At 48.2% G+C, this 14255-nt stretch overlaps 1 protein-coding gene across 1 annotated transcript; it reads right to left on the minus strand.

Moving 5' to 3' along the window:
• Positions 1 to 6286: 6286 nt before the first annotated feature.
• Positions 6287 to 8305, minus strand: LOC134730921 (putative exonuclease GOR; the record flags this gene model as incomplete). The annotated part of the gene is made up of 1 exon (XM_063606595.1): positions 6287 to 8305. A coding segment is annotated over exon 1 (2019 nt), but the record flags the coding sequence as incomplete, so codon positions are not given.
• Positions 8306 to 14255: the final 5950 nt, after the last annotated feature.

Consider the following 14255-nt stretch of genomic DNA (forward strand, 5'->3'; position numbering starts at 1 on the left):
CTTGCTGCCTTCGGGAGCACCGGCCTGGCTCTGCTCCTCTCCCAACTGGCGGCTTCAATGAGTGCCGCGGCCGCCACCCGTCGCCTTTATAGACGCACAGGGCAGAGTGGGTGGGACTTCTCCTTGATTGGTTGGTGCTTCCATCCAATCACACTGAGCCTCATCTTCCACCAGACTCCAGCTTGGGAATGCCTCAAGGGGTGCACTAATGGAATCAACTGGAACTCCTGGTTGCTAACCTTGGAGCTAGGTTGCTTTTCCTGAGTTAATTAACTGTCCCTGCAGGGCAGTCCTATAATGGCTACTGGAATTGGGCCACCTAGGATTCATTTCAGCGTCAGGGAGTTTGGTCAACTTGCTTGGGCCCACACAGCACCCCATGGAGCCAGGACTGGGCCAGCAGTCTGCTGCATGCTGCAGGGCAGGATCTCTCTGGGGTTGCGTTTCCCTGCTCTCTGCACTCCTCCGCTGCGGGCAAATTGAGGACAGGAAGTGGACCGCACCCACTTCTCTCCCACGACTTGGGCAATGTTCAACACAGGGGTTCTTCAAAAGGTTCATAGAAAATGCACATGGTGAAGAAACTATGCATGGGTTTCCACTGGTTTGCACTCAAATAAACTTGTCCGAACTTCTTATAACCTTCCTGAACTAGATCGAGTTTGAGGCACTGAGAAGGATGAGACATCCACTGAAAAGGACTCCTATCAGAGCAACATGAATTCCACGAAAATTGCAGCAAGAGCAAACATCAAATTTCTGGTGAAGCTTGGGTGGAAGAATGAAGAAATCATTGATGTTTTCACAAAAGCTTCTAAGGACACTACCCCAAAGAAATGAACTCTTTACGAATGTATAGCTTGTTTCAAGAAGAGGTGAGAAGATGTGGGAGATGAATCCTGCAGTGGCTGTGAAAACCACTGTGCCCAGATCAGCTGCAGTTACGACGAGAGCTATCAGTGGAAATTTTAAACAGGAGGGATCACGATCCTGACGCATCCCTCTGACAAATTGTAACCGGAAGTTGGAACATGGCTTTACCAATATGACCTCGAAGGCAAAGCATCATCAAAGCGACGGCTACCGAGAGGTGGCAGTGGTCCAGTCAAAGGAAAAGGAGGCCAGTCAGGAGCCAACATCATGGCATCAGTGTTTTGGGACACTCAAGGCATTTTGCTTGTTGACTTTCTGAAGGGCCAAACATCTGCTTATTAGGAGAGTGTTCCGAGAAGCTTAGAGAAAGCTTTGGTAGAAACATGCTGGGAAAGTCTCACTAGATCCCTGTTCACCACCTCAGTGCTCTGCTCATTCCTCTCATCAAACAAGGGCAATTGTGTCAGTTTCAATGGGCAGTCCTTAGGAATGCACCTTACGGGCTGCTTTCATTCCTTCTAAATTCTTTTTGTTTCCTAATTATACAAAGTCTCCTTGCCTTGCTTGGAAAGATGAGAGAAAGTCTCCTTGCCTTGCTTGGACAGATGAGAGATGAGATCCTCCTCTTCTCTCCCAGGACAGAATGGTCAGACTTGAGTTTCCTTTCTCCTCACTCTTCTCCTCCTTGAGGGAGGTGCTGTGCCGGACAGACCTGCTCCCGTGTCTAGACACGGGTAGACTCGTTGAAGATCCTCACAGGCAATCCTCCTTGGGGTCAAAGGGGAAGGATTTATTTCTTCAGGGCTCAGTAGTCCTCATCCTTACGCGCACCTTCACCAGCCCAGGGCGGGGTAGCGGAGGGTGAAAGGGCGTGGCTCACAGCCCGTTTCTTCCGCTCGGGCGTCTCCTGGGAGGAACCCTTGTCCAGTGAGCGGGTCTTCGTCTCCACCAAATTCCCTAGGGGGACATTTCTGGCAGCCCTTCTTGTTCAGCAGCTTACGGGGGTCAGGTGGACCTCTGCTAGTCACCAGCCTGAAGCCCTTACTCCATTTCAGCTATTTTGGCAGTTGCCTAGGTGACTTTTGAACCTCGTTACCCAGAACAGCCAACGGAGGAGGGGTGAGAAGAGTGGCCGTCTGGGTTTGCCGCATCGTGCTGCCTTAGAGGAGTTGTGCAGTCTTCGGTTGTGTGATACTTCACCTGGCTGATTTCTGGGAATGCCTCCACAAATTCGCTAAATTCAGTAGCTTTTGCCTTCCAAGATTCACCTGGTTGGTGTGTTGCACCCATTCACTAGTCATTTACATTAGGTATATCTCTTAATGCTATCCCTCCCCCTCCCCCCGCCCATGACAGGCCCCGGTGTGTGATGTTCCCCTTTCTGTGTCCAAGCGTTCTCATACTTCAATTCCCACCTATGAATGAGAACATGCGGTGTTTGCTTTTTTTGTCCTTGCGATAGTTTGCTAAGAATGATGGTTTCCATCTTCATCCGTGTCCCTCCAAAGGGGATGAACTCATGCTTTTTCATGGCTGCATAGTATTCCATGGTGTATTTGTGCCACATTTTCTTAATCCAGTCTATCATTGATGGACATCTGGGTTGGTTCCAAGTCTTTGCTACTGTGAATGGTGCCGCAATAAACATACGTCTGCGTGTGTCCTTTTAGCAGCATGATTTCTAATCCTATGGGTATATATACCCAGCAATGGGATGGCTGGGTCAAACGGTATTTCTATTTCGAGATCCTTGAGGATTCGCCACACTATCTTCCACTACCGTTGAACTAGTTTACAGTCCCACCAACAGTGTAAAAGTGTTCCTATTTGTCCACTACCTCTCCAGCACCAGTTGTTTCCTGACTTTTTAATGATCGCTATTCTAACTGGTGTGAGATGATATCTCATTGCGGATTTGATTTGCATTTCTCTGATGGCCAGTTTTGATGAGCATTTTTTCATGTGTCTGTTGGCTGCATAAATGTCTTCTTTTGAGAAGTGTCTCTTCATATCCTTCCCCCACTTGTTGATGGGCTTGTTTGGTTTTTCTTGTAACTCTGTTTGAGGTCTTAGTAGATTCTGGATATTAGCCTTTTGTCAGATGAGTAGATTGCAAAAATTTTCTCCCTTTCTGCAGGATGCCTGTTCACTCTCATGGGAGTTTCTTTAGCTATGCAGAACGTCTTTAGTGTAATTAGATGCTGTTTGTCAATGTTGGCTTTCGTTGCCATTGCTTTTGGCGTTTTAGACATGAGGTCCTTGCCCATGCCTTTGTCCTCAATGGTATTGGCTGGGTTTTCTCCTAGGGTTTGTATGGTTTAAGATCTAACATTTAAGTCTTTCATCTGTCTTGAATTAATTTTTGTACAAGGTGTAAGGAAGGGATCCGATTTCAGCTTTCGACATATGGCTAGCCTGTTTTCCCAGCACCATTTTTTTAAATAGGGAATCCTTTCCCCATTTCTTGTTTTTGTCAGGTTTGTCAAAGATCAGATGGTTGTAGATGTGTCGTATTATTTCTGAGGGCTCTATTCTGTTCCATTGGTCTACGGTAACCAAAACGGCAACCGATAGCATGCTCTTTGGTTACTGTAGCCTTCTACTGTAGCTTGAAGTCGGACAGCTTGATGCCTCCATCTTTGTTCTTTTGGCTTAGGATTATGTTGGCAGTGGGGGCCGTTTTGTGGTTCCATATGAGCTTTAAAGCAGTTTTTTCCAGTTCTGTGAAGAAAGTCATTGGTAGTTTGATGGGGATGGCATTGAATCTATAATTTACCTTGGGCAGTATGGCCATTTTCACGATATTGATTCTTCCAATCCGTGATGGTGGAATATTCTTCCATTTGTTTGTCTCCTCTTTTAGTTCGTGGAGCAATGCTTTGTAGTTCTCCTTGAAGAGGTCCTTCACATCCCTTGTTAGTTGGATTCCTAGGCATTTTATTCTCTTTGAAGCAATTGTGAATGGGAGCTCACTCATGATTTGGCTCTCTGTTTGCCTCTTATTGGTGTATAAGAATGCTTGTGATTTTTGCACCTCGATTTTGTATCCTGAGACTTTGCTGAAGTTGCTTATCAGCTTAAGGAGATTTTGGACTGAGACGATGGGGTTTTCTAAATATTCAATCATGTCATCTGCAAACAGGGACAATTTGACTTCCTCTTTTCCTAATTGATTTCTCTTTATTTCTTTCTCCTGCCTGATTGCCCTGGGCAGAAGTTCCAACACTATGTTGAATAGGAGTGGTGAGAGAGGGCATCCCTGTCTTGTGGCAGTTTGCAAAGGGAATGCTTCCACTTTTTGCCCATTCAGTATGATATTGGCTGTGGGTTTGCCCTAAATAGCCCGTATTATTTTGGGAGATGTCCCATCAATACCTAATTTATTGAGAGTTTTTGGCATGAAGGGCTGTTGAATTTTGTCGAAGGCCTTTTCTGCATCTGTTGAGATAATCACGTGGTTTCTGTCTTTGGTCCTGATTATACGCTGGATTATGTTTATTGTTTTGCATATGTTGGACCAGCCTTGCATGTCAGGGATGAAGCCCACTTCATCATGATGGATAAGCTCTTTGATGTGCTGCTGGATTCGGTTTTCCAGTATTTTATGGAGGATTTTCCCATCGATGTTCCTCAGGGACATAGGCCTAAAATTCTCTTTTTGGGTTGTGTCTCTCTCAGGCTTTGGGATCAGGATGATGCCGGCCTCATGAAATGAGTGAGGGAGGATTCCCTCTTTTTCTGTTGATTGGAATAGTTTCAGAAGGCATGGTACCAGCTCCTCCTTGTCCTTCTGGTAGAATTCGGCTGTGAATCCGTCTGGTCCTGGAGTTTTATTGCTTGATAGGCTGTTAATTATTGCCTCAATTTCAGAGCCTGTTAGTGGTCTACTCAGGCATTCAACTTCTTCCTGGTTTACTCTGGGGAGGTTGTATGCGTCCAGGAATTTATCCATTTCTTCTAGATTTTCTAGTTCATTAGCTTAGAGGTGCTGATAGTATTGTCTGATGGTAGTTTGTATTTCTGTGGGATCGGTGGTGATATCCCCTTTATCATTTTTTACTGCATCTGTTTGATTCTTCTTTCTTTTCTTCTTTCTTAGTCTTGCTAGTGCTCTATCAATTTTGTTGATCACTGCAAAAAACCCGCTCCTGGAATCATTGATTTGTTGAAGGGTTTATTGTGTCTCTATCTCCATCAGTTCTGCTCGGATCTTAGTTATTTCTTGCCTTCTGCTAGTTTTTGAATGTGTTTGCTCTTGCTTCTCTCATTCTTTTAATGGTGATGTTAGGGTATGCATTTTTGATTTTTCCTGCTTTCTCTCGTGGGCAATTAGTGCTATAAATTTCCCTCTACACACTGCTTTAAATGTGACGCAGAGATTCTGGTATGTTGTGCCTTTGTTTTCATTGGTTTCAGAGAATATCTTTCTTTCTCCCTTCATTTCGTTATGTACCCAGTACTCATTAAGGAGCAGGGTGTCCGGTTTCCATGCAGTTGAGCGGTTTTGAGTGAGTTTCTTTATCCTGAGGTCTACTTTGATTGCAATGTGGTCTGAGAGACCGTTTGTAGTAATTTCTGTTATTTTACATTTACTGAGGAGTGCTTTACTTCCAACTATGTGGTCAATGTGGAAATAAGTGTGATGTGGTGCTGAGAAGCATGTATATTCTGTCGATTTGGTGTGGAGCGTTCTGTAGATGTCTCCTAGGTCCGCTTGGTGCAGAGCTGAGTTCAATTCCTGGATATCCTTTTTAGATTTCTGTCTCGTTGGTCTGTCTAATGTTTACAGAGGGCTGTTAAAGTTTCCCATGATTATGATGTGGGAGTCTAAGTCTCTTTTGATCACACTTTAAAGATCAAAAGGTAGAAGCGCAAAGACATTATCTGTGCAATATTAGAAACCTAGTAAGTGGTGGAATTTGGCCTTGAACCCAGATATCTAACTCCAGAGCCTAAGTGCTTCACCCACCTCACTGTGGTGCCTCTCGAGAAAAACAGGTAAGCACACATTCAGAAAGCTGGTGGGCCGGGGGGCTGGCCTTGTACTCAGAGGCCATGGAAGTCCCACGTGGGGTGGCTAGTGGTGTAAGGACAGAGGTCTCGGATGGGCAGAGGGATGTGGACAGGCGCGAGGGGGCGCGGCAGGGACTCGGGGGACTGGGAGTGGCGGCTCGGTGCTGCGGGAGGCGATTAGTGGAAGGCCAGAGGTCTGGGAAGGGCAGAGGGATGGGGACAGGCCCGAGGGTCCGCGGCAGGGATTCCGGGGGACTGGGAGTGGCCGGTTGGGGTTACTCTTGGCTTTTTGCCCTCTCCTGCCGTCGACTGCTCCGGTTTCTTTGGCCTTGCGGCGAGGTGGACAGGGTGAGCTCTCAGGACTGATGGCGGTTGTGGAAGGGGCCTGGGGCCAAGGACAGGCCAGGGCGGCGGGAGAGGCGGACCGGTGGCGTGGCTGGATCTGGGCGCGCTGTCGGACCTTCCACATCACCAGCTGCAGGCAGGCGTTTGCGTCCTCGCTGGAGTTGTGGCCGTCCTGGCTGTCCTGGATGATCTGTCCCAGGTAGTCGGCCGCGAGATTCCTGAGGGAACGCTTGTAGGGGAAACCCAGGTAGTGCGGGAAGAGCACGGCCGTGTCCACCACGGTGCTGTGGATGAGCTTCAGGGCCAGCAGATCGCTCTCCAGGCTGTGCCCGATGAGGATGGTTTGGGCGCTGAAAAAGCTCAGCAGGATGGCTTGCACTTGGGGCAAGGTGATGCTCGTCTTGGCGACGTCGGCCTCGGTGACTCCGGAAAACCTGGTGTTGTAGTCCACGATCTCGTTGTCGGGCTTGACGAAGGTGTCGTACACCACTCGCATGTCGGCGTCCACCACGGTGACGCGGGTCAGCTCTAGGCCATGCGTGGTGTAGCACATCTCACAGTCCAAGGCGTAGATTCCTGGATAAGCGTCTCTGGACAACTCTTTCTTGAAGGTCTCCACGAAGCCATCGAGGCTGTCCTTGCGGCCGTCCCGCACGTGCTGCTTTGCCACCTGGCAGCCCACAGAGCCAGGAGCAGCTGCACAGCAGGTGTACTGGCTAACCCGGCCTCCAGCCACCTGGCTCGAGCGGACCCGCCCCCAGTGATAATAACACAACTGGTCGCGTACACAGCGGCCCGAGGAGGACACCAGGTACTCGGTGCCACAACGGCAGCAGACCCTGCAGGAGGAGTCGCCGGGCCCCTTCCCCTGGCCAGTGAAGAGGACGGCGCCTCCGGGCCGCTCGGGGTGCGGGAAGGGGTAGCCGTTCTCCTCGAGCTGGTCCTGGCTGAGCAGGAACTCCTGGAGGCGGCTGTACAGGGCGGCCCTGCTGAGGCCCGGCATGGAGCTGGGGGTCAGGCCCTTCAGTCTCTTGAGGGTGTTCAGGACCACGTTCAGGTACCTGTTCTTGTTGGGGCTGCAGTCGTAGGCCACCTTCTCCTCGTTCAGCGCCTTCTCCTCGGCCTCCTGCTTGGAGGCGCAGAACTTGAGACACTCTTCGGTGAACAGTTGGAGATAGCCTCGGCGGAGGACGGTGGGGACTTGGCACCCAGACCTTCGGAGGACAATAGGTTTCTTCAAACTCGGTAAGGATGGACGACGGACGATTCGCTTAGAGCTGATGGTGGTGGTGGTCTTGCATGCCATCCCTGACCTGTTGCGCGTCTTCCCTGGCTGTCTGCCGACCTTGGAGCCACTGGAGCGTTGGCTGCTGCTGGCCACGCGGGTTCTCTTGGCATCTGTGCAACCTGTGACCAAGCAAGGGCTGGAAGACTGGGCGATCGTCTTCCTCTTCCTGGGGGCTGAGATGCGGACTCCCGAGGGCCTCTCTGTCAGCCTTGGGGCGGCTGGCAAGCAGCAGGCCGATCCCCTCTGTGCAGGGAAGTAGCACGCCTCCGTCACCACCTTGGGACACGCTGGGGGCACCGCCGGACCCCTGTTCTGGGGCTCCGCCTGGATGTCCACAAATGCGGAGGCCTGGTTGTGCATCTGGGGCACCCGGAGCCCGAAGCTCTGGGCAGGCTGATGAGAGGGCAGGGGGAATTCTGGAGCCTCGAGGGCCGCCTCCTCGGCCACCTTCTTAGCTTCTGGGTATCCAGGTGGGAACCAGCAGGGAGCTGTGGCTCGCAACATCTTGCTGCCTTCGGGAGCACCGGCCTGGCTCTGCTCCGCTCCCAACTGGCGGCTTCTTGCCTCCAGGGCCGCCTCCTCGGCCACCTTCTTAGCTTCTGGGTATCCAGGTGGGAACCAGCAGGGAGCTGTGGCTCGCAACATCTTGCTGCCTTCGGGAGCACCGGCCTGGCTCTGCTCCGCTCCCAACTGGCGGCTTCTTGCCTCCAGGGCCGCCTCCTCGGCCACCTTCTTAGCTTCTGGGTATCCAGGTGGGAACCAGCAGGGAGCTGTGGCTCGCAACATCTTGCTGCCTTCGGGAGCACCGGCCTGGCTCTGCTCCTCTCCCAACTGGCGGCTTCAATGAGTGCCGCGGCCGCCACCCGTCGCCTTTATAGACGCACAGGGCAGAGTGGGTGGGACTTCTCCTTGATTGGTTGGTGCTTCCATCCAATCACACTGAGCCTCATCTTCCACCAGACTCCAGCTTGGGAATGCCTCAAGGGGTGCACTAATGGAATCAACTGGAACTCCTGGTTGCTAACCTTGGAGCTAGGTTGCTTTTCCTGAGTTAATTAACTGTCCCTGCAGGGCAGTCCTATAATGGCTACTGGAATTGGGCCACCTAGGATTCATTTCAGCGTCAGGGAGTTTGGTCAACTTGCTTGGGCCCACACAGCACCCCATGGAGCCAGGACTGGGCCAGCAGTCTGCTGCATGCTGCAGGGCAGGATCTCTCTGGGGTTGCGTTTCCCTGCTCTCTGCACTCCTCCGCTGCGGGCAAATTGAGGACAGGAAGTGGACCGCACCCACTTCTCTCCCACGACTTGGGCAATGTTCAACACAGGGGTTCTTCAAAAGGTTCATAGAAAATGCACATGGTGAAGAAACTATGCATGGGTTTCCACTGGTTTGCACTCAAATAAACTTGTCCGAACTTCTTATAACCTTCCTGAACTAGATCGAGTTTGAGGCACTGAGAAGGATGAGACATCCACTGAAAAGGACTCCTATCAGAGCAACATGAATTCCACGAAAATTGCAGCAAGAGCAAACATCAAATTTCTGGTGAAGCTTGGGTGGAAGAATGAAGAAATCATTGATGTTTTCACAAAAGCTTCTAAGGACACTACCCCAAAGAAATGAACTCTTTACGAATGTATAGCTTGTTTCAAGAAGAGGTGAGAAGATGTGGGAGATGAATCCTGCAGTGGCTGTGAAAACCACTGTGCCCAGATCAGCTGCAGTTACGACGAGAGCTATCAGTGGAAATTTTAAACAGGAGGGATCACGATCCTGACGCATCCCTCTGACAAATTGTAACCGGAAGTTGGAACATGGCTTTACCAATATGACCTCGAAGGCAAAGCATCATCAAAGCGACGGCTACCGAGAGGTGGCAGTGGTCCAGTCAAAGGAAAAGGAGGCCAGTCAGGAGCCAACATCATGGCATCAGTGTTTTGGGACACTCAAGGCATTTTGCTTGTTGACTTTCTGAAGGGCCAAACATCTGCTTATTAGGAGAGTGTTCCGAGAAGCTTAGAGAAAGCTTTGGTAGAAACATGCTGGGAAAGTCTCACTAGATCCCTGTTCACCACCTCAGTGCTCTGCTCATTCCTCTCATCAAACAAGGGCAATTGTGTCAGTTTCAATGGGCAGTCCTTAGGAATGCACCTTACGGGCTGCTTTCATTCCTTCTAAATTCTTTTTGTTTCCTAATTATACAAAGTCTCCTTGCCTTGCTTGGAAAGATGAGAGAAAGTCTCCTTGCCTTGCTTGGACAGATGAGAGATGAGATCCTCCTCTTCTCTCCCAGGACAGAATGGTCAGACTTGAGTTTCCTTTCTCCTCACTCTTCTCCTCCTTGAGGGAGGTGCTGTGCCGGACAGACCTGCTCCCGTGTCTAGACACGGGTAGACTCGTTGAAGATCCTCACAGGCAATCCTCCTTGGGGTCAAAGGGGAAGGATTTATTTCTTCAGGGCTCAGTAGTCCTCATCCTTACGCGCACCTTCACCAGCCCAGGGCGGGGTAGCGGAGGGTGAAAGGGCGTGGCTCACAGCCCGTTTCTTCCGCTCGGGCGTCTCCTGGGAGGAACCCTTGTCCAGTGAGCGGGTCTTCGTCTCCACCAAATTCCCTAGGGGGACATTTCTGGCAGCCCTTCTTGTTCAGCAGCTTACGGGGGTCAGGTGGACCTCTGCTAGTCACCAGCCTGAAGCCCTTACTCCATTTCAGCTATTTTGGCAGTTGCCTAGGTGACTTTTGAACCTCGTTACCCAGAACAGCCAACGGAGGAGGGGTGAGAAGAGTGGCCGTCTGGGTTTGCCGCATCGTGCTGCCTTACAGGAGTTGTGCAGTCTTCGGTTGTGTGATACTTCACCTGGCTGATTTCTGGGAATGCCTCCACAAATTCGCTAAATTCAGTAGCTTTTGCCTTCCAAGATTCACCTGGTTGGTGTGTTGCACCCATTCACTAGTCATTTACATTAGGTATATCTCTTAATGCTATCCCTCCCCCTCCCCCCGCCCATGACAGGCCCCGGTGTGTGATGTTCCCCTTTCTGTGTCCAAGCGTTCTCATACTTCAATTCCCACCTATGAATGAGAACATGCGGTGTTTGCTTTTTTTGTCCTTGCGATAGTTTGCTAAGAATGATGGTTTCCATCTTCATCCGTGTCCCTCCAAAGGGGATGAACTCATGCTTTTTCATGGCTGCATAGTATTCCATGGTGTATTTGTGCCACATTTTCTTAATCCAGTCTATCATTGATGGACATCTGGGTTGGTTCCAAGTCTTTGCTACTGTGAATGGTGCCGCAATAAACATACGTCTGCGTGTGTCCTTTTAGCAGCATGATTTCTAATCCTATGGGTATATATACCCAGCAATGGGATGGCTGGGTCAAACGGTATTTCTATTTCGAGATCCTTGAGGATTCGCCACACTATCTTCCACTACCGTTGAACTAGTTTACAGTCCCACCAACAGTGTAAAAGTGTTCCTATTTGTCCACTACCTCTCCAGCACCAGTTGTTTCCTGACTTTTTAATGATCGCTATTCTAACTGGTGTGAGATGATATCTCATTGCGGATTTGATTTGCATTTCTCTGATGGCCAGTTTTGATGAGCATTTTTTCATGTGTCTGTTGGCTGCATAAATGTCTTCTTTTGAGAAGTGTCTCTTCATATCCTTCCCCCACTTGTTGATGGGCTTGTTTGGTTTTTCTTGTAACTCTGTTTGAGGTCTTAGTAGATTCTGGATATTAGCCTTTTGTCAGATGAGTAGATTGCAAAAATTTTCTCCCTTTCTGCAGGATGCCTGTTCACTCTCATGGGAGTTTCTTTAGCTATGCAGAACGTCTTTAGTGTAATTAGATGCTGTTTGTCAATGTTGGCTTTCGTTGCCATTGCTTTTGGCGTTTTAGACATGAGGTCCTTGCCCATGCCTTTGTCCTCAATGGTATTGGCTGGGTTTTCTCCTAGGGTTTGTATGGTTTAAGATCTAACATTTAAGTCTTTCATCTGTCTTGAATTAATTTTTGTACAAGGTGTAAGGAAGGGATCCGATTTCAGCTTTCGACATATGGCTAGCCTGTTTTCCCAGCACCATTTTTTTAAATAGGGAATCCTTTCCCCATTTCTTGTTTTTGTCAGGTTTGTCAAAGATCAGATGGTTGTAGATGTGTCGTATTATTTCTGAGGGCTCTATTCTGTTCCATTGGTCTACGGTAACCAAAACGGCAACCGATAGCATGCTCTTTGGTTACTGTAGCCTTCTACTGTAGCTTGAAGTCGGACAGCTTGATGCCTCCATCTTTGTTCTTTTGGCTTAGGATTATGTTGGCAGTGGGGGCCGTTTTGTGGTTCCATATGAGCTTTAAAGCAGTTTTTTCCAGTTCTGTGAAGAAAGTCATTGGTAGTTTGATGGGGATGGCATTGAATCTATAATTTACCTTGGGCAGTATGGCCATTTTCACGATATTGATTCTTCCAATCCGTGATGGTGGAATATTCTTCCATTTGTTTGTCTCCTCTTTTAGTTCGTGGAGCAATGCTTTGTAGTTCTCCTTGAAGAGGTCCTTCACATCCCTTGTTAGTTGGATTCCTAGGCATTTTATTCTCTTTGAAGCAATTGTGAATGGGAGCTCACTCATGATTTGGCTCTCTGTTTGCCTCTTATTGGTGTATAAGAATGCTTGTGATTTTTGCACCTCGATTTTGTATCCTGAGACTTTGCTGAAGTTGCTTATCAGCTTAAGGAGATTTTGGACTGAGACGATGGGGTTTTCTAAATATTCAATCATGTCATCTGCAAACAGGGACAATTTGACTTCCTCTTTTCCTAATTGATTTCTCTTTATTTCTTTCTCCTGCCTGATTGCCCTGGGCAGAAGTTCCAACACTATGTTGAATAGGAGTGGTGAGAGAGGGCATCCCTGTCTTGTGGCAGTTTGCAAAGGGAATGCTTCCACTTTTTGCCCATTCAGTATGATATTGGCTGTGGGTTTGCCCTAAATAGCCCGTATTATTTTGGGAGATGTCCCATCAATACCTAATTTATTGAGAGTTTTTGGCATGAAGGGCTGTTGAATTTTGTCGAAGGCCTTTTCTGCATCTGTTGAGATAATCACGTGGTTTCTGTCTTTGGTCCTGATTATACGCTGGATTATGTTTATTGTTTTGCATATGTTGGACCAGCCTTGCATGTCAGGGATGAAGCCCACTTCATCATGATGGATAAGCTCTTTGATGTGCTGCTGGATTCGGTTTTCCAGTATTTTATGGAGGATTTTCCCATCGATGTTCCTCAGGGACATAGGCCTAAAATTCTCTTTTTGGGTTGTGTCTCTCTCAGGCTTTGGGATCAGGATGATGCCGGCCTCATGAAATGAGTGAGGGAGGATTCCCTCTTTTTCTGTTGATTGGAATAGTTTCAGAAGGCATGGTACCAGCTCCTCCTTGTCCTTCTGGTAGAATTCGGCTGTGAATCCGTCTGGTCCTGGAGTTTTATTGCTTGATAGGCTGTTAATTATTGCCTCAATTTCAGAGCCTGTTAGTGGTCTACTCAGGCATTCAACTTCTTCCTGGTTTACTCTGGGGAGGTTGTATGCGTCCAGGAATTTATCCATTTCTTCTAGATTTTCTAGTTCATTAGCTTAGAGGTGCTGATAGTATTGTCTGATGGTAGTTTGTATTTCTGTGGGATCGGTGGTGATATCCCCTTTATCATTTTTTACTGCATCTGTTTGATTCTTCTTTCTTTTCTTCTTTCTTAGTCTTGCTAGTGCTCTATCAATTTTGTTGATCACTGCAAAAAACCCGCTCCTGGATTCATTGATTTGTTGAAGGGTTTATTGTGTCTCTATCTCCATCAGTTCTGCTCGGATCTTAGTTATTTCTTGCCTTCTGCTAGTTTTTGAATGTGTTTGCTCTTGCTTCTCTCATTCTTTTAATGGTGATGTTAGGGTATGCATTTTTGATTTTTCCTGCTTTCTCTCGTGGGCAATTAGTGCTATAAATTTCCCTCTACACACTGCTTTAAATGTGACGCAGAGATTCTGGTATGTTGTGCCTTTGTTTTCATTGGTTTCAGAGAATATCTTTCTTTCTCCCTTCATTTCGTTATGTACCCAGTACTCATTAAGGAGCAGGGTGTCCGGTTTCCATGCAGTTGAGCGGTTTTGAGTGAGTTTCTTTATCCTGAGGTCTACTTTGATTGCAATGTGGTCTGAGAGACCGTTTGTAGTAATTTCTGTTATTTTACATTTACTGAGGAGTGCTTTACTTCCAACTATGTGGTCAATGTGGAAATAAGTGTGATGTGGTGCTGAGAAGCATGTATATTCTGTCGATTTGGTGTGGAGCGTTCTGTAGATGTCTCCTAGGTCCGCTTGGTGCAGAGCTGAGTTCAATTCCTGGATATCCTTTTTAGATTTCTGTCTCGTTGGTCTGTCTAATGTTTACAGAGGGCTGTTAAAGTTTCCCATGATTATGATGTGGGAGTCTAAGTCTCTTTTGATCACACTTTAAAGATCAAAAGGTAGAAGCGCAAAGACATTATCTGTGCAATATTAGAAACCTAGTAAGTGGTGGAATTTGGCCTTGAACCCAGATATCTAACTCCAGAGCCTAAGTGCTTCACCCACCTCACTGTGGTGCCTCTCGAGAAAAACAGGTAAGCACACATTCAGAAAGCTGGTGGGCCGGGGGGCTGGCCTTGTACTCAGAGGCCATGGAAGTCCCACGTGGGGTGG

This window comes from Pan paniscus, chromosome 7 (assembly GCF_029289425.2).
Source record: "Pan paniscus chromosome 7, NHGRI_mPanPan1-v2.0_pri, whole genome shotgun sequence".
Classification (NCBI taxonomy): domain Eukaryota; kingdom Metazoa; phylum Chordata; class Mammalia; order Primates; family Hominidae; genus Pan; species Pan paniscus.